The following is a 25,562-nucleotide window of genomic DNA, read 5'->3' as shown; positions in this document are numbered from 1 at the left end:
GGGGGGAGGAGGTCTGGGGTGCAGGTCCTGGGCTGGGGGTTAGGGTGCAGGAGGGGTGCAGGGTGCAGGCTCTGGGATAGAGTTTGGGTGCTGGGTGCAGGCTCCGGGCTGGGGCAGGGGGTGAGTGTGCAGGAGGGGGTGAGGGGTGCAGGCTCTGGGATGGAGTTTGGGGGTGGGAGGCGGTGAAAAGGGAGGGGGTGCAGGCTTTGAGAGGGAGTTTGAGGGCAGGAGGGGGTGTGTGGGAAGGGGGAGGGGTTTGGGAGGGAGTTTGGGGATAGGAGGGGATGCAGGGGTGAGGGCTGTGGGTCAGAGGATGAAGGGTTCATGATGCAGGAGGGGGCTCAGGGATGGAGCAGAGGATTAGGGTGTGGGGGGATGAGGGCTTTGGCTGGGGCTGGGGATGAGGGGTTTATGATGCAGGAGGAGGCTCAGGGCTGGGGCAGAGGATTAGGATGCGGGAGGATGAGGGCTGAGGGGTTTGGGGCATTGGAGAGGCTCAGGGCTAGGGTGGAAGGGCAGGGTAAGGGCAGCCTGTCTTCCCATTAGTGGATGGGGGACGCTAGGACCCGGGGGCAGCAGACAGCAGTTGCTGCTGGCTCTGGCAGTACAAGCAGGCAAGGGAGAGGCAGGCAGGGAGGGGGGACCCCACGGGGGGGACGGGGACGCACGGAGGGGGGGTGGCAGGTGGAGGCCGGGGACCCATCCAACACTCCCCCGCTCCCTGACTGTCCCCCCCCGGACTCCCCTTACCATTCTGGCTCCATGTGTAGGCAAAACACGCTGCCTGGTGGGTCGGTTTGTGTGTTACACGGGGCTGCAGACAGAGGGAGGGGGGAGCAGGGGAGGGCTCTGGCTGCTGGAGGCCAATGGGAGCGGCTCAATTGGCCCAGCCGCCCAGTTAGCAGCCGCACTGTGCATGGACGGGAGGGAGGGAGGTGAGGGAGAAAAAAACCCCGGACATTTTAACCTTGTTACCAATTCCTCCCGGACGGCTATTTAGAGACGCAAAAGCCGGACATGTCCGGGGAAATACGGATGGATGGTAACCCTAGCCACTGTGGTGCCGCTCCGGCCCGCCCTACCTCCTCCCTCCAGAGGCTCGTATCACTTGGTGGTGGGAGGGGCAGGGGAGGCTCAGCGTCAGGCCTGGCGGGTTTCTGGTTGCTGCGTGGCCGCGTGCCACAGACAACTGGGCTACCCCGTGGCGTGGCCCCCGCCTCCTCCCTACGTTCCTTTGTCCCTGCCAGCCCTGGGGTAGCCACCCCAGATAAGGAGGCCCAAGCAAGCCACAGACAAGCAGGTCAAGCTATCCCCGGCCAAGCTGGCCCCATACAAGCTGGCCAAGCCAGCCACGGCCCCAGCCAAGTTTGACCCGGCCAAGCTGGACAAACTGGCCAAGGCAGCACCAGTCAAGGCATCCAATCTCGCCGTGGCCATGGCAGCTCTAGCCAAGCCGACAAAGCCGGCCCCAGCCAAACGGGCCTAAGGCAGCCCTGAACAAACCGGCCCAAGGCAGCCCCAGCCCGAGACGGCCAAGCAGGCCCTGGCATCGGCCAAGACGGCCCTAAGATGGCCCTGCCCCGGCCCCATTCCCAGCCCAAACTGGGTCCCACTGAAGACAGCCCCGGCCTGGCTGGCGAAACCAGCACCAGCCAAGCAGGCCCCAGCCAAGCCGGCGAACCTGTTGAGCCGGCCCCAGCCAAGCAGCCCCGGACATGCCCGCAAAGCTGGCCTCAGCCAAGCTAGCCAAGCCACTCCTGGCCTCAGCCAAGCTGGCCCTTGGCCGGACAAGAAGGTGAAGCCAGCAGCTGCCAAGCTGGCTCTGGCCCGGGCCAATGTGGCCCCAGCCCCAACCAAGCTGGCCCTGGCCTGGCCGGCCCCAAACAAGCCATCTAGACATCACCAGCCAAGCCGGCTCCAACAAAACCGGCCCCGCCGGCCCCAATCAAGCTGGCTGCAGCCAAGCCATCCAAAATTGCTCAAGCCAGACCTGGCCAAGTCGGCCCCATACAAGCCAACCCAGCTGGCCCAAGCCAACCCCGGCCCAAATCAGCCAAGTTGGCCCAAAACAGCCAAATCAGCCCTGGCCCAAGCCAGCCAAGACCGCCAAACCAGTTCCAGCCAAGCCTTCCCCGGACAAGCCACCCTGGATAAGGAGGCCCAAGCAGGCCATGGACAAGCTGGCCCAAACTGGCCCTGGCCCAAGCTGGTAAGGCCAAGCCGGCTCTGAACAAGTCGTCCCAAACCAGCCCGGGCCAAGCTGGCCCAGGCCAAACCAGCCCCTAGTCCTCACCTGCCACCCTGGCCAAAACCACCAAGCAGACCCCGGCCAAGCCAGCTCCGGCCAAGCCTGGCAAGCCGGCCACAGCCAAGCCACACAAGATGGCCCCGGCCAATCCGACCCCAACCCCGACCCCGGCCAAGCTGGTCCTGGCCAGGACAGCCCCAGCAAAGCCAGCCCTGGCCCAGCCAGCCCAGGCCAAACCAGTAAGGCGGGCCCCGACCAAGCTGTCCAACCAGCTTCGATGAAACCAGCACCACCGTCCCCAGCCAAGCTGGCAGTGGCGAAGCCGACCAAGCCTGTCCAGCCCCATCAGCCCCGGCCCCAGACAAGCAGGTCAAGCTATCCCCGGCCATGCCGACCCCATACAATCTGGCCAAGCCAATCGCCGGCCCCAGCCAAGTTTGACCCGGCCAAGCTGGCCCAGCTGGCCAAGCCAGCACCAGTCAAGCCATCCAATCCATGCCAGCCCCAGCTAAGCTGACAAAACCAGCCCCAGCCAAGCTGGAAAAGTCAACCCCAGCCAAGCAGGCCTTGGCACAAGCCAAGCAGGCCCTGGCACCAGCCCTGTTCCCAGCCCAAACTGGGCCCCGCTGAAGACTGCCCTGGCCAAGCCAGCCCCGGCCACTGCCATCTAGTCACAGCCCGGCTGACCTCAACCTTGGACAAGCCAGCCAAAACTCCACTGGCTCCAGCCAATCTGGCCCTGGAGAAACAGGCTAAGCCATCCCCAGCCAATCCGGCCCTGGAAAAGCCGGCCCTGACCCCTGACATGCCAGACAAGATGGCCTTGGACAAGATGGCCCCAGACATGTGAGCCTTGGACAAGATGGCCCCAGACAAGCCGGACAGGACAAGCGGAGTCTGACTCTCTGAGGTAGCTGCTGGTTGGAGATGGGTGTTTAAAATGTCTCTCCTTCAAGATTCTGCTTTGTCATCAGCATCCTCCTAAAAGAGGGGACCCGAGTGGGCAAAGGATATGTGCTGCCTGTAGGGATCAATCTTCCACTGGCAAGTGAATGGAAGAGACCATTCCAACTGCCCTGTGTCCTCTCTAATGTCTGGGATTCTAGGAGACTGCTCCCTTGGAAGCTTGTCCACTCCGGGCCACAGCCTGGGAGGAAAGGTCTGACAGTCATATTCCCTGGCACCATGCTAGCCAATCCAGCTCCCAGTTGCTGTTGGTTCCTGTTCTGCAGAAAGGTCTGTATCTAGAATTCTAACTAACTAGGCGTTCATAAAATTGCCCATCATTGTGGCTTCTGGGTGCAGATCTCCAGTGGGACCTCTAGTCCCACTACATTGGTTCAGGGTTTCAAGCAAGTGAACGATAGCGGAGGGGGCATAGGCTCAGCACTTACGTAGGGATGGCCATGGAGATCCTCAGCTCCCCGTCCTCCATGAGGGAGATGGTGATGGCCGTCATCTTTAGCGTCTTCTGTTGAAACCATTCACAGTCCGAGGTGATAGCAATGATGTGCCACTTCCCTACAAGCTACACACAGTGGCTCTTTGTGACTCTGGGCCTGCAGTTTCACGAGTGACGGGAGGGGTTGGATGCTCAACTTAAAGAGCGCCTGCCCTCTGAAAACCAGGCCCTCTGAAGGTGCCTCAAACTGGGCACCCGAAATCCCAGGTCACATTTGAAATGGCAAGTCTAGGTCCATATTTCATAGAGCAATAGCGGCACCCTCTCCTGTTCCTCATGCGAAGAACATGGATCAAAACCGGGTTGCTTTCAGAACAGCTCCAGAAACCCCCAGAGAGTGGCAGAGCCTGGCTGAGTTTGCTGTACACTCAACCCAGCCGTGTGTCAAGAAACAAACACTCTAAGGCCACAAGGGGAGTTCTCCCCACATTACTATTAAGATCTGCTAACCTCTCCCTGAACATTACTGAACATTTATTGCCTTTCAGCGCAGAGAAATCAGGAGCTAAAGCCGCCTTTTCAAAGGGGCAGACAGAAACAATGTGAATGCGCCCCCTGCTGGCTCCACAGTTGCAAATACTCTTTCTGTAGCTGAGCCACCATGATTAAATGGAGCCTCCGTGCCTCACCCACCCCATCCCTATGCCCCTATTTATACAGCCCAAGAAGGCTAATGGCATTTTGGGCTGTATAAGTAGGAGCATTGCCAGCAGATTGAGGGACGTGATCATTCCCCTCTGTTCGACATTGGTGAGGCCTCATCTGGAGTACTGTGTCCAGTTTTGGGCCCCACTCTACAAGAAGGTTGTGGAAAAATTGGAAAGAGTCCAGCGGAGGGCAACAAAAATGATTAGGGGGCTGGAGCACATGACTTATGAGGAGAGGCTGAGGGAACTGGGATTATTCAGTCTGCAGACAAGAGGAATGGGGAGGGAGGGATAGCTCAGTGGTTTGAGCATTGGCCTGCTAAACCCAGGGTTGTAAATTCAGTCCTTGAGGGGGCCCAATTAGGGATCTGGGTCAGAAATCTGTTTGGGGATTGGTACTGCTTTGAGCAGGGGGTTGGACTAGATGACCTCCTGAGGTCCCTTCCAACCCTGGTATTCTATGAATGAGGAGGGATTTGATAGCTGCTTTCAACTACCTGAAAGGGGATGGATCTAGACTGTTCTCAGTCTTGTCAGATGACAGAACAAGGAGTAATGGTCTCAAGTTGCAGTGAGGAGGTTTAGGTTGCATTAGGAAAAACTTTTTCACTAGGAGGGTGGTGAAGCACTGGAATGCGTTACCTAGGGAGGTGGTAGAATCTCCTTCCTTGGAGGTTTTTAAGGCCCGGCTTGACAAAGCCCTGGCTGGGATGATTTAGTTGGGGATTGGTCCTGTTTTGAGCAGGGGGTTGGACTAGATACCTCCTGAGGTCCCTTCCAACCCTGAGATTCTATGATTCTATGATCCTCCTATTGAGCACAAGGATCCAGCTCTGGGACCAAAGGCAGGAATAAGCAGAGAGTGTTAAAGGAAGCCATTGTACAGTGTGCTGCTTGGATGGCTTTTCAGCTGGGGCTGCAGATGAATCAAGGGTGTATTTGCCATTAGGGATTGCATACATCTCCATCCTCTCCCCAGCACCTGGGTGGGGTGCAATGATGCTTGCTCTATGCTTAGCCAGAACAATCAGACCTTAGTGAGTGCTACCTTCCCGTCCCCGGAACTATGTATGTTACCTTCTCTTGCTCCTTGATCAATGTGTCCTGGGCTTCAGCACGAATCAAGTAGAGTAGGGGCAGTCCCAGGCTCAGCATCACAGCCTTCATCTTGCAGTCGTCCCCTCTCGTGTCTCAGCAAAGACTGGGAAATGTGGCGAGGTCTCCAAGGAAGATACCAACTCCTTTGGAACTCTTGGCTTTATAGAACCAAAGCAGGTGTCAGAGTCAGCCCCTCTCTGCTCACCCACCCACCAATCTGCCACTCACAGGTTGTGCAACCATGGAGCTAAGAGAGTTGTTGTTGGCAGCAGCTGAGGTGGTGTTTCTAATCACACCGCAGTGAATGTTCTCATACCCAATGCACAGAGGACGGTCTCTTCAGTTCCCAAGGGGAAGCAGGGGGCAGAGGGAGGACAGCTTGGTTTAAGCCCCACTGGACATTTGCACTGTGTTCAAGCTGGAAAATTCCAGGGAATCTTTTCCAGGTGGCAGTGAAAGGAAAATGGGCCTCGCCTTGTTCTTCCCTTTCCTTGGCTGTTCAGGGATCTTGGCAGGGCCTGGTGAGGACTGGAGATCACCAAATCAAAGAGGTTCAGACAAAACCCGCTCCAGGAACCTTATCTTACACTGGGTGTTCTGCATCCCAGCCCAAAGGAGCGAACTCAGACGCATCTCTGCTCATCTCTGCCTCACATATGAATTCAGCCTTTCTGGAAGTCACTGACTCTCCATGGAGAAGCCCAAATCTTGGGTGCCAGCCTCTGCAGCAGCCTAGTAGCTCTGGGAGACCATGTCCTCTGCCTCCTGCCAATACATCACCAAGTCCACTTGCCTGCATGAAATTCACCCCTGTGCAGGTAGCATGAGGCCCATGCACCCCAAGGCCTGGCAGCACTTGGCTCCCACTTAACCCTTCCAAACAGGACTTAGGGCCTTCACTGGTGCACAGCCCTTGCTCCAGCCCTTTGCAGAGGGCCAAATTCTGCCCACTGGTTGGGGGCCAGCCGGAGGGTTTGGGGGGCTACTGAGCCGTTTGCTGAGGCACCCAAGGACAGGGCCCTTTGGGCAGCATCGACCTCCCACAGCTGGAGCTGTGGAGTCCAGTTTCTGCTGCGGCCCATCTCTCCTAACTGACATTTGTAAAGGCTGTTTGAATCCAGTCTTCCCTCCTGCTGGGAACACTGGTATTCTGGTGTATTTCAGCATCACCCTCTGCCATCCAGTTACCTGGAGGGTCGTGGTGGTTTCCCTCTTTTGGATGGAGTTGCCCTTTCTCTGGGCATCACTAACTCTCCTCTGCCAGAGACGGCTCATCCCCAGGCCAATGCTTCTGGCCAGCAGGCATTGCCGTGGAATCCACCACCTTTCCCCACCTACTGGATGGTTCCAAGGTGAGGACACCCCCTGATGCTCTTCAAACACCCGCCTCACGTTTCTTAGAGGACATCAGAAACCTCCCCCCTCGTGCTAAGGACCTGGCAGCCCATTGTTCCCTCTGCTCACTCTTCACATCATTACTTCTCTTGGGGAAGAGCTTTGAAGAACTGTGAGATGCAGAGAACGGGAGCAGCAAGATGCCTGCCCATTCACTCCTCAGCAGACATGGGGAGCAGGAGCATGGGAGTTTAATGATTCCCCCACCTGCCCCTCCCCAACTATTCTTCTCCTGACATTTGGAAGCTCTACTTGATTTGCTGGCAGAGCTGGTAGATTCCTGGGCCAGGAGTTTCCTGGCTTAGGGGCTTCACAGCACAAGCACCACCATGTGCACCAAACAGGCAAGTTCCTGGGGCATAGCCATTGTGGTAGAGGAGCTGACAAGATCCACAAGGGCAGTGGGCTGAGCCAGCCCTGTAAGAGACCTGAGGAGTCCAAACTGTCCAGCATGGAGAATGGCTGCAGAATGGGCTGGGGACATGCGGAGCTGAAATCATCCTGGCAAGTCTGTAGAGGCCCACTCAGCAGCCCCTCCCCGCCACCGCCCCAGACGCCAGCACTAGAACTATCCAACCAGCAGCTGCTGCACCCCAGTCAACAACAGCACCCACCCACAGAAGAGCCTCCCTCCTCGCACCAACGTTTAAGATGGGGGACATTGAGGGTCGGCCTGTATAATGTACAATGAGCCCCACTTGGGCTGACAGTGGGGTTTGAACTAAAAAGGTGAACTGCTGCTGCTGCTTGAGCTCAAGGTGTATCTCCCCAGGTGCCAGCCAGCCACTAGAGGGGAGCATCTGCCTGCACCATCCTAACTGGGGTGTGTGACACCCTGGCACCCCAATATTCACCACTATCATGTAATTAGGATATGTTTTGTACAAAGTATGTCTTGTGAGGTTTCATTCTAAAGTCTGGATCTGCTAGACATTAATATCTCATTGGACTGTATGTGCTATCCTTGTGTGTGAAGTTATGAAGTTTGGCTATGTATGTGTTACTGAAACATGTTGTGAGGTTGAAAACCCCCACAAGCAGCCTTTCAGGTACAACAACAAAAAGGCCAAACAATGTTAATGGGTTATGGAGGAAATGCACACATGCACCAGGATTACCCCAGGAACTGTGTACAATAGAAACCTCTCCGAGATAGCACTACACAATGGGAACTGTTTGACCCAGATTACTGCAAAAGAGTTTTCCAGCAAGTGCGAAGAAGATATAAAAACGGACAATGACATCATGATGGGACCTCACTCTCCCTGCAACACCACACCTGGAAACACCTGAGGGTCAAGGACTGAACTGTAGGAAGTGATGGTCCCAGGTTAGAGGGATTTTTAGCCTGTGTATGAAAACCTGGGAAAGCCAAGGCAGCGTGTGCCTTAAGAATCTGCCAGCCTGCTTTTCACTCAGGGTGAGAATTTGCTAATTCATATCCTACCTATCTGGTGTGTTAAGAGCAGTTTCTGGTTTTGTTTATTTACTAAGGTAATCTGCTCTGATCTGTTTGCTATCACTTATAATCACTTAAAATCTTTTGTAGTTAATAAACTTGTTTTTGTTTTTGTTTTGTCTAAAGCCAGTGTGTGGAAATTATAACTTGGGGCAGAAAGCTGTTGCATATCTCTCTCCACACTGAGGGAGGGGGCGAATTTAATGAGTTTATACTGTAGTTTCCTATGCAGCGCAAGACAGTATAATTTTGGGTTTACACTCCAGAGGGGGGTGCGGGCCTTCGCAGCTGGGAGGTGCCTTAGCTGAGCCTTCCCATGCCGAGCTGATCTCAGCATGTGTGTGAAGCTGCAGCTGGGTGTGTCCCTATCTGTGTGAATGCTGGTGAAAGAACAGGCTTGGAGAGCTTGGCAACTTATCACAGCACCACAGTGTGAAAGGGAGCCCAGGCTGGTGGGTCAAGCGAGCTCAGTGGTACCCCATTTCCAAGTGGCACCCCGGGGGGGAACCCATCACAGGTTGCCATCTGCCTACCCAGTGGAAAGGGGGAAGGTGCCTTTCTCTGCACTTGGGAGGAGTGGGGGTGGGAGGGCTAGTGAGGACATGTGACCTAGTGGTTAGGGTGCTGGTCTGGAATTTGGGAGACCCAGTTTCAATGCTTGGCTTGCCCCAGATGCCTGGGGTTCCCTCTGTACGGCAGGGTACTAGCGCTGCCTCACAGGGGTTTGGAGTGGCTAAATATGCTAATGATTGTGAGGTGAGGGGAGCTATACAAGGCCCATAGATAGGTTTCAAATGGGGGATTTCCACACAGAAGGGGATACGGGGGAGCTCAGCAGGGATGATGAGGGTTGAGGGGCATGGTGGGGGGATACCTGGGTGGGAAGGGAGTTGAATAGAATTTGCTGTGGTGTCTCCGTTTCTGGCCCTGCAGGGGTGTGAACAGGAGCAGGGCGGCACCTCCTCACCTGGCTTGGAATTTCCCTTTATCTTTAAACTCTTCTGGTGGCAAACCTCAGGCCCAATCCTGCTCCCATTGAAGCCAGTGGCAAATCTCCCCTTGGCCTCGGTGATGCCAAGGACTGCAGCCGGCTGGCAGGGAGGGCAGGGGAAGGGGGGGGCTTGTTTTCCCCCTGTGCTGGCTCTCCCCACTCCCCACTGGCAGCCACTGGCTCTGCCTCTCCCATCACCTCAGGAGCTGAGGGTGGCCTTCGGATCCCCTTCCTGGCTCCATGGTCAATAGCAGCATGTTAACCCTTGCTGCTTCCAAAGTGCCTCACTCGCCCTCCTCAGCTGGCAGCTGGAGGAGGGGGCGTCGGTGGTCAGGGAGCAGGAGCTGGGCAGGGGCTGCAGACAGGACTGCGGGGAAGGGGCCGAGAACTCTCAGGGATCAGGGAGGTGGGATGCGGGGGGTGGGGGGGAGGTGCCTGACATTCTGGATGCTGGGGAAGGTGGATAGGGGGGATGCAGGGGCTTTGCTGCTGGTCATGCGATGGGTCTGCGTAATGAACCAGGTGCTGCCTTAAACTCGGCGGCTGTGGCGGGAGCCTTTGGCCAGCACGGTTGCTCTGGCATTAACAGAGCGCACTTACCCTGGGTGCCACTGGAATGGAGAGCAGGGCAGGGCGCTCAGCAGGGCACATGGGGCAGGGGTTGGGCGCTCGGCTGCCTCTCCTGCTGCTGGCAGGCTGGGGAAGGTGCCGGCTGGCCAGCCAGAGTCCTGCCTTGTGCGGAGCTCCTCCTCCTCTGCAGGCCAGCTCTGCCCCTCCCTTCCCCTGCCCAGCTCCAGCCCCACCTGCTCCCATCCAGCCCCCTCCCTCCCCTCCTGCACCTGGGCCTTGACCACTCCACCCCCACCTGGCTCCCAGGCCAGCCCCACCTGGCGCTGCTTCTTCTGGCAGATCAGGAGCCTGGGTTGGGATTCACTGCAGTAAATTGGACTGGAGCGGGAGCCTGCTCCCCATTATTCACTCCATGGGCTCTAATGTGTCTGTGACTCAGACTTACCCACTGGCCCAGGGGGTGTTTCCAAAGGCTGCCTTGTGGAGGGGGAAGAGGCCCCTTTAAAGGTCACTCCAGTGCCCCAGTATGGAGAATTATCCTTGGGGTCTAGAACCCAGTGCAGACTCCAGGGCTTCCCACGAGGTCCCCAGACAAACACTCCAAGCTCTAGGGGCAGCTTCTGAATCTTTATTTAGCAGGGAGAGGAGAAATCCCCTCGTGAAGCAGCAAGTCCTGCAGAGCCCAGACTGCAAGTGCAGCAAGACAGAGCAAATCACCGCAGAGGAGGAGAGAAGGGTGAGGGACAAAGCAGCAGCCTGGATTTCTGGAACATTGACGCTTCTGCCATCAGTCGGCGCTGGAGGAGCTGCAGCTGATGGGTCCTCTTTAACCGCTGTAAGACAGTAACAGATGAAGACTGGTTCTGGGATGGACAGACAGGTGCAGTGCTGGCACTAGGGTTCGTTAGCCCAGCTGAGAAATCCCCAGGTGCTGGTTAGCTGAGACACTCACATCACAGGTGCAGTGGTGTCAATCCGCAGTCACCAGTGACCAGCACAGGCATTTTAGCCCTGGGTCAATGGATCCCAGTTACACCCCTCTGCCTGTGGAGCATGGCCCCCACCCCAGGCCCTAAACCCACCCAGCAAGGCTGCAATAGGATCCAGTCCTGGATTTCTATGATTGGAAGGGTGTAAAGAACCTCCTCCCCACCCCATGCCCATCATCATTCAAATGCCTAGTGCTGTTTATCTGTAGTTCTCTCTCTGGGCATATCCTCATCCTGTGTCCAGTGCGTTAGAGCCTCCTTTCTCCTCCAACCTGTGCCAAGCACTGGACGACCTCCTTGGGCCAGATCCCACGCTGGTGAAAGTCCCATGCTGGTGGTTACTCCAGTGAAGTCTACAGAACTGGGGTTCCCCTTTGCTTCTTGCATCCCATTCTGTATCCAGAGCAGGGCTTGGAATAACCAGATCAGAGACAACCCTGTCCTTCACCTGACCCAAGCCCAGGGATGCTGGGAGAGTTTCCCAGGTGGGGCTATGGGTAGGGCCCTACCAAATTCATGGTCCATTTTGGTCAATTTCATGGTCATAGGATTTTAAAAATCATAAATTTCATGATTTCAGCTATTTAAATCTGAAATGTCACAGTGTTGTAATTGTAGGAGTCCTGACCCAAAAAGGAGTCATGGGGGGGGGGTCGCAGGATTATAGTAGCGGGGGTTGCGGTTCTGCTACCCTTACTTCTGCGCTGCTGCTGGCGGCAGCGTTACCTTCAGAGCTGGGCAGCTGGAGCTGAAGGCAGAGCCACTGCTAGCAGCAGCGCAGAAGTCAGCATGGCCTGGTATGGTATTGCCACCGTTACTTCTGTGCTGCTTCCTGCAGAGCTGGGCCCTCAGTCAGCAGCCGCCACTCTCTGGCCGTCCCGCTCTGATGGCAGCGCAGAAGTAAGGGTGACAATACCACAACCCCTCCTAAAACAACCTTGTGCCCCCCCTGCAACTCCCTTTTGGGTCAGGACCCCCAATTTGAGAAACACTAGTCTCCCCACCATGAAATCTGTATAGAACAGGGTAAAAGCACACAACAGACTAGATTTCATGGGAGGCGGGGACCAGATTTCATGGTCTGTGATGCATTTTTCATGGCCGTGAATTTGGTAGGGCCCTATCTATGGGCCTGGGAGGAGGGTGGCTGGGAAGTTTGGGCACTAGGGGCTTCCAACATTATTCATCAGAACTATTTCTGATGTAAAATTCAGCTTTTGATTAACACCCCCCCCCCCCAATGCCTTTGTATGGAAATTTCCACTTTTTGCATGAAAATCAAAACTTTCAATTCAGAAATGCTGCCGCTGTGCCTCATGGGAGTTGTAGTCCAGGTGCCTCATGTACCTATTCTCCACTTTGAGCTGGGTTCCCCAGCTGGTGGCGACTAGTGGGGAGGGACACAAAGGGGATACCAGCCAAAGGGGGGCACGTGGCATCACCATGTGACACCCTACGTGACTCCTCCCCACCCCACCCCCAGCCTGGGGCCCTCACGCTCTCCCCATTCCGTCCCTTCCCCATCCCACGTTACCTGGCAGGAGGGGCTCTGTCCCGCTGCGCTGCGCTGGGCAGCATCCCCTCCCAGGCAGCGTGGGAGAGTGCAGCAGCCGGGCAGCATGGCCAGAAGTGGAGATGCTCTGGCCCTGCCTCTTCCCTTCCAGCTCTGGCCCCGCCGGCTGCTGGCCCCTTCTCCGGCCCCCACCCCCAAGTGTTTGAGGAGGGTCATGTGACCCTCCAGGCCTCTCCCACCCATCGCCCTTGCTGGACTTCATCTCCCATGATGCACAGCCTCTCTTGACTGAGAGGAAAGACTGTAGTGCATCATGGGAGATGCAGACCAACCAGGGAGCCCAGGCTGTAGAATACAGTGGGGTCATGAGACACCCAAACTACAACTCCCATGAGACACTGCAGTGACCTGTCAGAATGTTTTGCCAAAAATGTGAAATTTTCAGCAGAACATCTCCCTCCCCACCCCTGGCCCCTTTTCCACCCAGCACAGAGAGAGCTGATGTACAGTGAAGTCTCACTGATGGGCAGAGGACCAGCCCGTGTGCTTCTCAGTAACACGCATGGAGTTCTGCATGTGAAGCAGACCCTGTTCAGTGCAGAGACCAGCCAGAACCCACTGCAGGAACCTTGGCCTAGTAACCAATCAACTCACCTGAGGGCCGTGACACATTCATCTGTCAAAAGAAAGAGAGAGGTGTGAGTGTTGCAGAATCACCCTGCAGCTGCCTGAGCCTCTAGTCCAGTGGTCTCCAAACTTTTTTGATCGCGCACCCCTATCAGTAAAAAATTTTTGAGCACGCACCCCCTGCCACGACGAAGCAAAAAAAAAAGCCGCTCGGACTCCCGCCCGAACTGCGGAAGCAAAAAAAGAAAAAAGAAAACCACTTGTACTCCCGCCTGACGAAGCAACAAAAAAAGGCTCCTCCTGCCGCGCACCCCCAAGGATCCTCTTGCGCACCCCCTGGGGTGCGCGCACCCACTTTGGAGACCACTGCTCTAGTCAGCTAAGAAAAATATTGGAACTACCAGAATTCCATAGGCAGAAGGACCTGAGCCCCGGCAGGAGTGTGTTTTGTGACCAATGCAATTGAATAGAGTCCAAGCCTGACAGTGCAGGTGGGAGAGAAATGAATCCGGTGCCCGGTGGCATTTACCTGACTTTGGGAGGACGACCAGCATGTTATCGGTGAGGCCCATGGGTGGGTAGAGCTCCTTGAATCTCTTCATGACCTCAGAGTCCATCTTCTGGTCTCTACCTGCAGCCAGAGATCAGAATTAAAGCAAATCTCTCCAGCTCAACCCTTGTGAAAGCACATGACATGGTTCCTTTGCAGCTGGATGGACAAACTGAGGGCTGATCAAATGATGACAGGCCGTATGCCAGGAGAGTGAGGGAATGCTGCGCTAACTGAGACGGACGGAGAGGCGGTTGTGTGAATATAGGATCAGCTAGATGGTTGGAGAGAGGAATGTGTTCTGGACCCTTGAATAGACCGAATCTTTGATGTATTGGACAGTGTAACCCCTGCATGATGGGCCATGCTGCCAACAAACAGACCCGTTACAGGATCCCCGTGGTTTCCAGCAGTTAGTGAGAGCTGTTGGTAAAAACTCTTCCATTTGCTTGGGTTGTGTCAGCGTGCCCTTGGGGTTGTGGCAATGCCACTGTGCCCTCAGGATTGGCTCTCAGGAATAGTCTAGGGAAAGAGTTTGCTGGCACCAATATTTACAAAACAGCAACTATTAGAAAATAGTCACGGAAACATTTCAAAGTCCCCTTCAGCCCAGAACAGAAATAAATCGGTGTGGCTGGTAGCCAGTCATGGCTCAATTCTCTATCTCCATACTCCCCCATCTAGCTAGCCCCATCACTTGAGGAGCTGAAGTCACCACAGGTGCTGAGTACCTGTCTGAATACTGAACACAACACACCGCTCATGCAAAAGGCAGACCAAGGACTCTCCATGGAAATGGCAACAGAGAGTTCTTGGTCTGCCGACGAAGTGGGTATTCACCCACAAAAGCTTATGCTCCAATACATCTGTTAGTCTATAAGGTGCCACAGGACCCTCTGTTGCTTTTTACAGATCCAGACTAACACGGCTCCCCCTCTGATACTTGACTCCATGGAAATGGTTCATCAGCCAATACAGCTGAAAAACTCATAAGCTGCTCATGGGTCACTTGCGACCAGAACTAATACTACCCCGTCCCAAGGGTTTGGTCAGTTTGCTTCTCTCTGCTCAAGAGCCACCTCTGCTCTAAACTAGTGGGTTTTGCTTGCCCCACGAGTGGGCCTTGGGGCAGGGTTCGCTGTCTGGTCCAGCCCAGGGTCAGCAGAAAAGGCTAATGGCCCCAGTGATGGGCAAACCCAGGTCTCCCAGCTGAGCTCACATGGTAAAATACACGGAAGCCGCTGCAGGGGCCAGAGGGCATTACTCAGACAGGCAGCTTAGTGCGGATGCTTTAGTTGTGATGCTGGCTAGAGAGGCCAGGAACCCTGCCTCGGCCAGGTGTGTGGGGACAGCTCAGCTGCTGGGAGCTTCACCAATCCCACCTCATCTTCCCTGGCTCATGTCAATGTTGTTTCCTCCTGCAGTGTATGGGCCACGTCCCCTTCTCCCAACACCTACTGTAGAGCTGCAGGGTGGTGCTGCTCTTCCCGTCACTCTCCTTGAAGGTGTACACGATGGCGTAGTGAATGTAGTCCGTCTCCATCACACGCAGGTCCTTCTTGCCCATCTCTGTAAAAAGAAACCAGGTGATGGCCAGATACTGCAGTGTCAGATCCTCCCTTTCTTCCCCAACCACCACCCTACAGCTGTGAGAGGGGCAATGTTGCCTAGGGGAGAGAGCACTGGACTGGGACTCAGAAGACCCGGGTGAGCTTGGGCAAGTCCGTTTGTGCCTCAGTTCCCCCATCTGTAAAAGAGGGATAATGATACCGACCTCCTCTGTAAAGCACTCTGAGATCTGCTGGAGAAAACAGCCACATAAGGGCTAAATATTATTAGTGTGGGTGCTAGCGCTTTGCACATGGCTTTTTGCTGCGGTATTTTGGATCAGAGCTTGGGCAATGGCTACGTGGGACTATCCCCACATAGTCCTAATAAACCTCGAACCCCATGGGAGCCCAGAGGGGGCACGTTCCACCGGCAAGCCCTGCCAGTGCCAATTTGTCCCACCTCACCTGTGCTACATGGCATGTGCTGAAACCAAGGCGATCACAGCTGTGTCTTATGGCTGCTGCTCCCATTGGCTCAGGCCAACCTGATCCAAAAAGATCCTCTGACCCTGCTGCTGCAAGCGGCTAGACTGGCTTGGAACAGAAGCATGTGACCAGGTGTGGAGTTTGCCTGTGCAGGTGCTAGGACTGAAGGCACAGATCGGGGAACCTTCTGCAAATGGCTGGTTCTGGGCATGGCTCTAATTTGCGCACACACTTGTGCTAACTGGGTGTGCAAGCTCAGCATGCAGTTGCACATACACCCTTAACACACTCAGTAATGACAACGTGACTCATCTTGAGAACTTCACCTCTCGTCAGGTGATGGGTCCGGTTCAGATAACCAACACTGAGGCGATAACCACCAGCTGGAAGCAAAGGGATTGCTGGGGCTGACCTCCCCACCCCCAGCACCAGCATCTCTGGTGGGGAGGGAGAGCAAGGAGGTGGGAGGAGGTCCTGTTCCTCACCTCTCTCTCAGGGTCAGCCATAGAGTCCTCATTGTGGCCTCTTCCAGGGGCGCTCCCCTGAATGCTGGGGAGCTCGGGCAGGATTGTACCGCCCTACAGTTTAGCTCCCCCTATAGGTTCCCCTAAGGCAGTGCAGTTGTGTGTCATGCCCAAACCATGGCACTGGCTCCGGGCACCATTTGGCAATTGGCCCAGGAGCTCTTTGAAAATATATAACTAATAAGCAGCAAAGCCATGTGAATGAGCCATGAGCCCCCTGCCCCTGTGCTGGCCAGCGTGGAGAGCAGCAGCCCCCCAGGACATACGCGAATTGGTGTAGTGACCCAGCTGCCCAGTCTTCTCAAAGACCAGCTCAATTTTCTTACATCCGTCTGGGCTGAAAAACAACAAATGACAAAACAAGCTCATGTTAAACCAGAATGTGAGACATCCAGACCACCTGGCATCACCTGGGTGATGTGTGAGCCTATCCTGACCTAGGGAGGGGACATGGCATCGCTGGAAGTGGGCATGAGCCTGTCCCAGTGGGGGGAGGGGACCATGGCAGTGCTGGGGATGGGTATGAGACCATCCCAGGTGTGGGGAGGGGACGTGGCATTGCTGAGATCGGGGGGGAGAGGAAGCCCGTCCTGGCTGTGGGAAAGGGATGTGACATTGCTGAAGGTGAGCCTGTCCCAGCTGGGGGAGGGGACATGGCATCATTGGCAGTAAGATCCCATCCCGGATGTGGGGAGTGGATGGGGCATTGCTGGGGGGGGACGTAAGCCCGTCCTAGCTGTGGGGAGAGGACGTGGCGTTGCCAGGGGTGGGGATGTGAGACCGTCCTGACCAGAGGGGTGCAGGGAAATTTAGTGGAGATTTTCATTCGTGGAATTTTACTGTCCAAATTCCTGTTCGCTGGCAGAAGAATCCCGCTGTGGCCACGTCCCATGGGAACTGGTGGTATACGCAGAGTGACCCATGGTGCCCAGTGAGGAGAGCATCTGGTAATTTCAGCACCACAACCCTCTGCCGTGGAGCTAGAAAGCAGGGTTCTCAAACTGCACCGCAACCTCCTTCTTACAACAAAGTTACTACATGACCCTGGGGGGGGTGGGGGGGGGGAGGGGCAGGCAGAGCCCAAGCCCCATCGCCCCAGGTGAGGGTGGAGCTCAGGCTTCAACTTCAGCCCCGGGTCCCAGCAAGTCTAATGCTGGCCCTGGTGACCCCATTAAAATGAAGTCATGACTTTGGGGTCCCAACCCACAGTTTGAGAACTGCTGAGCTAGATAAATGCTCTGCAGATGCTGCCAACCACTGTAGTTACTAGGCATGGCCAGTAGGGGGAGACAGGCAGGCCCAGGCCAGGCCAGCATGTTACAATCACTTACGAGGGGTAGCCAATTTTGAAATGCAGATTGTCCTCTGGTGTGACGGTAATGATGGTTGCAAATGTCTTCATCGAGTCCTTCATGCTCTGGAAGATTGGGCAGTTCGACACTGCTGCCACGATGTGCCACATCCCTGAGAACTGCAGCATAGTGTTCTGGATGAGAGCTTGGAAAAGAGACCGCCAGCCCTGCTCCTGCCAGCCGCAGCCCTCAGCTCAGTGCGCTGGCCCCGCCCAGGAACGGCACCCAGAACCTTACTGCTGTGACAGCTCTTATCTAGCGCTTTTCTTCCAAAGCACTTTACACAGGTCAGCAGCAGTATCCCTGTGACACTCTGCAACCCATATCCACCCTAGTGATAGGATTATGGTATAATTACGATGCATCTTCTACAAAACATGTCATGGGAGGTGTCAATGGAAAAGTTATGGTTTGCTGAATATGAGTATCCTATTTGCATGCATGTATCATTTTTGTATCTGAAGTTATGAATATTGACTGTACACCTGTATTTCAAATGTGTTTGCTCCTGGGTAACAGACACAAAGTACAGGTTTCAGAGTGGTAGCCGTGTTAATCTGTATCAGCAAAAACAATGAGGAGTCCTTGTGGCACCTTAGAGACTAACAGATTTATTTGGGCATAAGCTTTTGTGGGCTAAAACCCACTTCATTGGATGCATGGAGTGGAAAATACAGTAGGCAGGTATATATATACAGCACATGAAAAGATGGGAGTTACCTTCCCAAGTGGGGGGTCAGTGCTAATGAGCCAATTCAATTAAGGTGGAAGTGGCTTATTCTCAACAGTTGACAAGAAGGGGTGAATACCAAGGGAGGGAAAATCACTTTTGTAGTGCTAATGAGGCCAATGCAATCAAGGTGGCCCATTTCAAACAATTGACAAGAAGATGTGAGTATCAGCAGAGGGAAATTAGTTTTTGTAGTGACCCCAGCCACTCCCAGTCTTTATTCAGGCCTAATTTGATGGTGTCCAGTTTGCAAATTAATTCCAGTTCTGCAGTTTCTCGTTGGAGTCTGTTTTTGAAGTTTTGTTGTTGAAGAATTGCCAGTTTTAAGTCTGTTATTGAGTGTCCAGGGAGACTGAAGTGTTCTCCTACTGGTTTTTGAGTGTTATAATTTAGTTAGTTTATTACATGCTCGGTTACAAGCATTGTCTTTGGTTAGAGATCTGGGGTGCAATTGACCTGGGGTGAGTGACTGATCTTTGGGACTGGGAGTAGCCTGCCTATTGTTGTGATTTTTGGTGTAAGGGACTATCTGTGACAAAGGCAAGCTAGACCAGCGTGCCCAAGGGGACTGTCTGTGACTCCAAGCTGAGGCTGTTATAGTGCCTGAGCAGTTCACAATTGATATTTGGCGGGTGAAATCTAATTATAGAACATACACCCAGGCTGGGGTTTGTGCCCTGCTTCTAACCAGTCTGCCCTAGGCTGTCACCCATGGGCACGAGCCACTCCAGCTGGCTTGACAATGCTGTTTGGGAGGGAGGCCAGAGGAGGTGAATTAGAGCCTCGGCTGTGTGCTGGCGCTTTGCACAGGGGTGCGAGTGCTGGGGCCCAGCCTGGGAGCTCAGTTACTCTACAGGACTCAGCCGAGCGACACGAACCCCGATTCACTCAGGTGCCAGCGGAGAGCAGGGTCTGGCCCAGGACTCTACAAAGCGCAGTCCCAGGCTTCAGCAGGTCCTGGTGCTCTGACTCCCTAGTAAACCAGCTGGCTCGGCGTGAGCCATCCACTCCCCACGAGTGACTGACCTGCGAGGCGACAGCTCCCGAAAGCCCCAGCTATTCTCGGCTCTTTTTCTTAAATCCACCCCTTATTTGGGAAGGGAAGCTGGAAGGGGTGTGAAGCCTCCCAGTGGGGTGAGGCCCACCAGAGAGCCTGGGTATCCCCCTGCAGCTGCTGGGTAAGACCACTGGGGAGATGGACCAACCCACTTTACACAGTCATCAGACTTCCAGGGACAACCACACTGGAGCAGACTCGAACCACTGACCTAGAGGGGAAAGGCCTCACACCCTACTGGGCTACAGCCAGGCCTTGGCTTGCTTCACTCCTCTCCCTGAAGCCTTTTGCCCCCTGGTTAAGTGGTCCAGAAAGAAGCTTTAATGTTTGGTTCAGAAGAAGCGCGAGGACACAAGAGCTGGAGTAGCTGCTCCCTCCGAGTTTGCTGGACCAGGGGTGGGTTGGGGTTCAGTGTGTATCAACTCACCTTTTACAGGGCCATTGCTGGGTCTCTGCACTGGGGCTAGCACAGGAGGAAGGGGAGACCTTGCCTGGGGGAGGGGAGGGACTGGACACTGCCTGGGTGTCTCTCTATCCTCCCCCCAGCTCCAGAGAGTCGAGGCAGCATCATACAGGGGCAATGTGTTCTCCTAATGGTGCCCCTGGAGAGCCAGTCTTGGAATGGACTAGCCCTGCCGGTGTCCAGCCCTGCCCTGCCCTGCCCTGGCAGAGTTGGAGGGTGGGACAGGAATAACAGGAGATCCTTACTAAGTTTTTACTCAGTGCTTGCCTGGGAAACAATGACTGCAATCAACGGGGTTTGCCTGGAGTCAAGAGCCCAGGATTTGGCCCGGGGGTGCCAGAAGAGCATGGGCAAAGCTGCAGGAGCACCCAGGATTGGAGTGGCATGGAGCTGCATGCACAGAGCCTCCAGGGGAACTTGGGCTGGGATAACAGGGAGGTGCTGCCGATCAGGCTTGGGGGCTATGGGAGGAGGGGCTTGAGGTCCCAGGCTGCAACAGCAGAGGTGCTGCAGGCCATTACTGAGGTATCTTGGCGGAGCTGCCTGTGAGCCAAGACTAGACTAGAAGCCAGCACAGCAGCCTGGGGAAACCTGCTCCATGGCTCTGCGCCTATCCCAGTAACAGAAGAGGGAGCCCCTCGCGTCGTGAGAGTGAACATTCACTCTGCCACCAAGGACTGTTGGGTGTTACCTTGGCAGCATCGAAGTCTGGCTGCACGGGGACCTCAGCCCGGGCCTGGAACACACCGAGCAGAGCCAGCGTAAGGCTCAGCAGCATGGCCGTCATCTTCACGACTGTCCCCTCACTTCTCTGCATGGACGGAGAACCTGGGGAGTACTGGAAGGTATGTGCCAGCTCCCATGGGGCACCGGACTTTATATCCCTCTGCAAAGGGCCCGCCAGGAGGCAGGACACCAACCACAATTAACCACCCAACTCATCCCACCTTTTACATAACAGGTTGTGCAACAGCAGCGTGATATAACAATTGGGGGTATCAGGTGACAGCATTAGCCGGTTTGTCTAATTCCTGAGCCCCGGCTGAAAAACGTGTTCTCCGAGAGCCCCAACAAAGAAAAGGCTCTTTAGCTCCTGAGCTAGCAGGTTGGACAGCGGAGCATTAGGATTCTGGGGTGCGGGAGGGACTGGACACTGCCTGGGTGTCTCTCTATCCTCCCCACAGCTAGGAAGCAACACAGAACCCTTTGTCTCCAGGTGTGTACGTGTAAATCAGTCTCTTTGTTGTTCCCCTGCTTGGAGCAGACAGTCAGACTCAGTCACTTGATAGCATTGGGGTTAGCCTGGACCCTCGCAGCTAGAATGGAACCTCTGACCTCTAGGCTCTAAAAGCTTCACTCTGTACTGCCTGAGCTAAAAGTCTCTGCTCTCATAGCCAAAGCCGTAGCGGGCTCATCAACCTTATATGGCCCAATCGCCATTAGAGAGGACACTCTGAGTAGGCTATATTTGCATCCCCGGGCCATGGGCTTCCAGCTGGCTGCCGAGCCAACACATCCATGGGCAGGACCCCCATCTGTTTGAAGTGAGCGTCACGGGAGGTGACTTTGAGTTCACTGAGCCGGTGTGTGTTAGCACTGGGCCATCGGTGTGGCCAGCCCCAGACATTCAGAAATCACAACTCAGGGCCCCCAGAACCATGGGACCGGCTTAACAATCATAAGATGTTTTGAAAGCAGTAACTGTTGGGCACTTTTCCTTTGCCTTCTGGGCATGGGACCTTTGTGGGAGCGCTCACATCACAGTTACAAGCATTTCACTGCCAGGACGTGCTGGGTTTTTACTGAAAGCGAAAGTTTCCTGTAATTCCCTCATTCCAGGATTTGGGGCTTGAAAAAAGACACTAAAAATCATGAGACCTCTTGATAAAATAAGCAGAGCTGGCAAGAGAAGAATATGCTGCCTGAGCTCCCCAATGCACAGCTATGCGCCCAGCTAGCAAACATCAATCAGACCTGCAGGCACCAGCAGCGCATTCCCGGCCTGCTCAGGAAAAATTTGCAAACTCGGAACGGGCTGAGATCTGCCCAACAAATGACTCTCACTTGATTATGAGCCCAGCTCTAGCCCTGGGTGGGGACTTAGCTGTTCTCCCCAACATTTAAGGGGAACAAAGAGGCAGCAGCTGGCAGGGTGGTGACAGCGGAGGAGGCCAGGAATGCCCCAGTGCCCAGGGGTGCAGGTAGAATCCCTGCAGGGAGCCTGTCCTGCTGGCAAACCAGGTGCCAGTTTATGCCAAGGTCCCCATGCCTCACTTGGAGACTGACAAATGCCCAGCTGGAATGAGTCGGGCTCGCCTGTGTGCAGGGCCGTCCTTAGACATTCTTGTGCCCTACGCAGCTGGCCTCAGGCCTCCGTGGGGGGGCGGGGGGAACCGGCCCCCAGCACTCACCAGCAGCACGGCTGGGAGCCAGCGGAGTGGAGCGGGCTGGGGCTGGGTCACTCCACTTCCCGCCGCCTGGTGAGTGCAGGGTGGGCCCGACGCCCAGCATGTTGCTCAGTGGGGGCGGAGCAGGGGCGGGGGATTTGGGGAAGGGGTGGAGTGGGAGCAGGAGATTGGGCTGGCTGCTGGAGCAGCACGCAGCTGTGTAGGGCACCAGGAAATTTGGGGCAATTTGGTGCCCCTAATTTCCTGGTGCCCAACGCAGCTGTGTACTTTGCGTATGGGGAAGGACGGCCCTGTCTGTGTGTTAATATTGTTAAAATAGGTATTACCAATATAAAAACTGAGCTTAGTGTTTAGACTTTATTGGATGTTTGTGAGTTGCTGCCAGCATTAATCTCATTTCTAACATCTGTATCCTGTATTGTAAGGTCATATTGGAGCATTTGTGGTATAAGCCTCTGTAGTGGTGGAAATCACCAGACAGGAGAGACATTAATTAGTGTGAAATGCTGACCTACAACAGAAGGTGCTAGGTCTTGCCGGACAGAGAAGACCCATTAATACCAGAGGAACTGTTATGGAACATCAGAGGATAAAAGACTTTGTTGATTGCTTCCCCCACCCTTTTCCCCATGAAGAGGAGATGTGGAAGTGACTTCCTCCCAACAGCTGAAGTTCAGAGAAGAGAAGAGAAAAAGGGAATAAAAATCCTTGACAAGGAGAAATCGTATCTCTGTGCTGCATGGACTCTCAAGGGCAAGATCTTCCTGGCATAAGTAAGAGCTCCCCAGTGTTTAGCCTGGATTAGCCCTAAGGGACATATAAAGCTTGCTTATTACAGAAGCTTCTATTATCTTTTGAAACTTAAGATTGTAACTCATGTGTCTGTATGTTTCCCCGCTTTAACTTTGTAAATAACTCTCATTTCCTTGTCCTAGTTAATAAATTTTTAAATAATTTCTTATAGGATTGGCTACAAGTGTTGTCTTTGATGTGAGATCCAAGGTGCAACTAATCGGGGTAAGTAACTGGTCCTTTGGGACTGGAAGTAACCTGAATATTGTTGTTGGTTTTAGTGTAAGCCTGTAAGGGACCATCTATCACAATGGCAGGCACACCTGGGTGACAAGATAGATGGGAGTACCCGAGGGATGGTCTGTGACTCCATGCTAAGGCTGCTATAGTCCTGAGGAGTTTACACTTAAGAAATCGTTGGTAAAAAAGTATAGAACTTGCAACCAATTTGGGGTTTGTGCCCTGCCCTGCATAGGTTTGTGCCCAGCAGCCTGCCCTCAGGTTGGTTCTCGCTCATGAGCCACGTTGACAGAGCCCTCTGCAGAGAATGGAGGGTTGGGGGCCACAATCTCTCAGGCCAAAGAGCAGTTTCTTTTTCACTGGAGTGGGAGGGGTCACCCTTCATTTCAGGGGGCAGGAGGGGAGAAAACACACTTCACAGCTAGTGGGGAAGCTGCCATTTCAAAGAGAGGAGCTTTCGCACCTGGCTTCTGATTCCCTGCATGCCAGCAACTTCAGAGCTGCAAATGGCTAAGTGCCTTTCCCGAGGTCTCCCAGCTGTCCTCCTGCCCACTAACCCGAGCTCTGATCCAGCGACACAGCACCACAGCTGAAAGAGCTCGCGCTGACTGGGGCCACACTTATTACGTGTCTGCAAAGGTTGAGTCTTGGTTTAAGCCCAGAGCTGCCCTAGGAGGCAGGCCCATCTGGGCCTAGCAGTGCTGCCAGATTTTCCTTTCCTGACACTCTCTGACATTGTCCTGATTTTGCTGTTTTTATCCTTTGATGGCAGATCAGGGCAGTTTCAGCCTCCTTTCAATGCTTGCCTCTGCCAGTGACTGCAATGGTGCTGAGCCCACCTACGCTGAGGCTGAATTTGGCCCATTCTGTTCCACTGTCACTGAAACAAAATGCTGTCCCCCACCCCCACCCACAATGAACCCTTGGCTCAGCGGCCCCACGTGCAGAGATCTATGCTCTCAGGAGGCAGTGCCAGCCAAAGAGCCAGTTCATCACCAGACGGAGTCGCAGGGAAACACAAGAACATTGGGTACAGCGCTGCCTGAAATAGCCACAGTCCTATGGGCTGTGCCTCCACCCCGGCCCTGCTGGCGTGCCCCCTACACCAAGGCATGCGAGGTAGCCCTCAGCGTCTGCACCATAGGACTTCTTCCCCCCACCCAAAGTGGGGCTCTCGGGGCCCCTTGAGGCAGTGCCGGGCCTTTGACCTGGCGTAAGGGGCTGGCAGAGGGGTGAGGGTCTCACTCACGGGCTTTAGAAAAGCCAAGGGAATGCCAGGCTCACCAGCTCATTCTGTTAAAGCCACAAGGGGCAAGGCCAAGCTGAGAGTAGCTGGAAAACCCGCTCCGTATTTCCACGGCAGCGCTGGGATTGCTGAGGAAAGGCTCCCGCAGTGAGGAAAGCACGGCCCTGCCTCCCCAGGGTGTGGGGAGGAGATTGTGAGGCACCCCGATGCCATGGTGAGGGGCCCACAGAGTGTAGAAGTGTCCAGCGCCCTGGCATTCACCAGTGGGACTCAGCATCCATTATGAACACAGGAGGCTCTGAGGACAGGCCAGGCTGTCTGTCTCCCTGTCACATGCAGGGCCACGGGTTCAGCTTTGTCTCAGCTGCCCTTTCTCTGCTGGCGTCCCTCCAAAGTGCTGTCTGCTAGAGAACGGGCTTGTGCGGGCTGGGCAATAGAAGGGGGTTGTGCAGGATACACTTGCACTCAAACCATTTTCAGTGCCACGTCAAGGGTAGTGTTAGCAACAGGTCAGTGTCGTCGTGGAAACAGGGCTTCTGAGGCAGGTGCTGTGCTGGTGTTTGCCATCTTGGCTGCCACACCAAGGATTGAACTGGGGACTTCTTAAGTGCCTACAACTTGAGCTAAGAAGCCAACTGGCCATAGCAGGAGCTGGAACAGGCTCCCAGGGGACCTGCGAATGTCCACCAGTGACTTACAAGATCACAGCTCCTGCCACCATACACCTATGGGACAGACTCGGGGGAGGGGCTGCGAAACCCAGAGCTCTCCCCATTCCTCAGAGAGAAGGGTTAGGTTAGATTAGACTGGAAACTAATCCCGATTTGTATCTAAACCACCATCTCAGGCCAGCTCTCTGCCCCAGGCCACATCTCCGGCGAGCTAAATCCAGCTCATCTATTCACTCTGTGGCATGTACGATGTTCTACGACCCACAGCTGCACCCCCAAGCCTGGGAACTTGATAGCTAAGCCAGGCTCAGGCAGCACGTGAGTGGGAGCTACGCAAAGGCAACCGAGGCTGCAATCAGAAGAGATGCTGGTGCCTCAGAAGGGGATATTCTTCTCTCCAAGTCCATACTGAACCAGTGCAGAGCGTGAGGTCACTGTGCTGCCGGAGGTGCTAGCTTCCAGAGGCTGTCACCACACTTCTGGCCGGTGTAGGA

The 25,562-nt window shown here is 54.8% G+C and overlaps 1 protein-coding gene across 1 annotated transcript; it reads right to left on the bottom strand.

The window, feature by feature from the left end:
- Positions 1-12,206: 12,206 nt before the first annotated feature.
- Positions 12,207-20,498, bottom strand: LOC112111620 (lipocalin-15-like). Its single transcript, XM_029913096.1, has 7 exons — positions 20,403-20,498; positions 17,441-17,580; positions 16,376-16,446; positions 15,002-15,118; positions 13,484-13,624; positions 13,027-13,048; positions 12,207-12,246 (listed from the first exon to the last, which is right to left on the bottom strand). Exons 1-7 carry the CDS (start codon positions 20,496-20,498, stop codon positions 12,207-12,209), a joined length of 627 nt encoding a protein of 208 aa, XP_029768956.1.
- Positions 20,499-25,562: the final 5,064 nt, after the last annotated feature.

This window comes from Terrapene carolina, unplaced genomic scaffold (genome assembly GCF_002925995.2).
Source record: "Terrapene carolina triunguis isolate 2854851 unplaced genomic scaffold, T_m_triunguis-2.0 Scaffold449, whole genome shotgun sequence".
Classification (NCBI taxonomy): Eukaryota; Metazoa; Chordata; order Testudines; family Emydidae; genus Terrapene; species Terrapene triunguis.
The sequence above is the reverse complement of the archived record's forward strand: the minus strand, read 5'-3'. Positions and strand labels throughout refer to the sequence as shown.

Bases quoted from the DNA above. Each gene is read 5' to 3' on its own strand.
- LOC112111620 (XM_029913096.1), bottom strand. From the start codon at position 20,498: ATGACGGCCATGCTGCTGAGCCTTACGCTGGCTCTGCTCGGTGTGTTC. The intron at 17,581-20,402 runs GTAACACCCAAC...ACTATGCTGCAG, and splicing joins CAGACTTCGATGCTGCCAAG to TTCTCAGGGATGTGGCACAT. The intron at 12,247-13,026 runs GTGAGTTGATTG...CCTCCCCACTAG, and splicing joins GAATGTGTCACGGCCCTCAG to TCGCCACCAGCTGGGGAACC.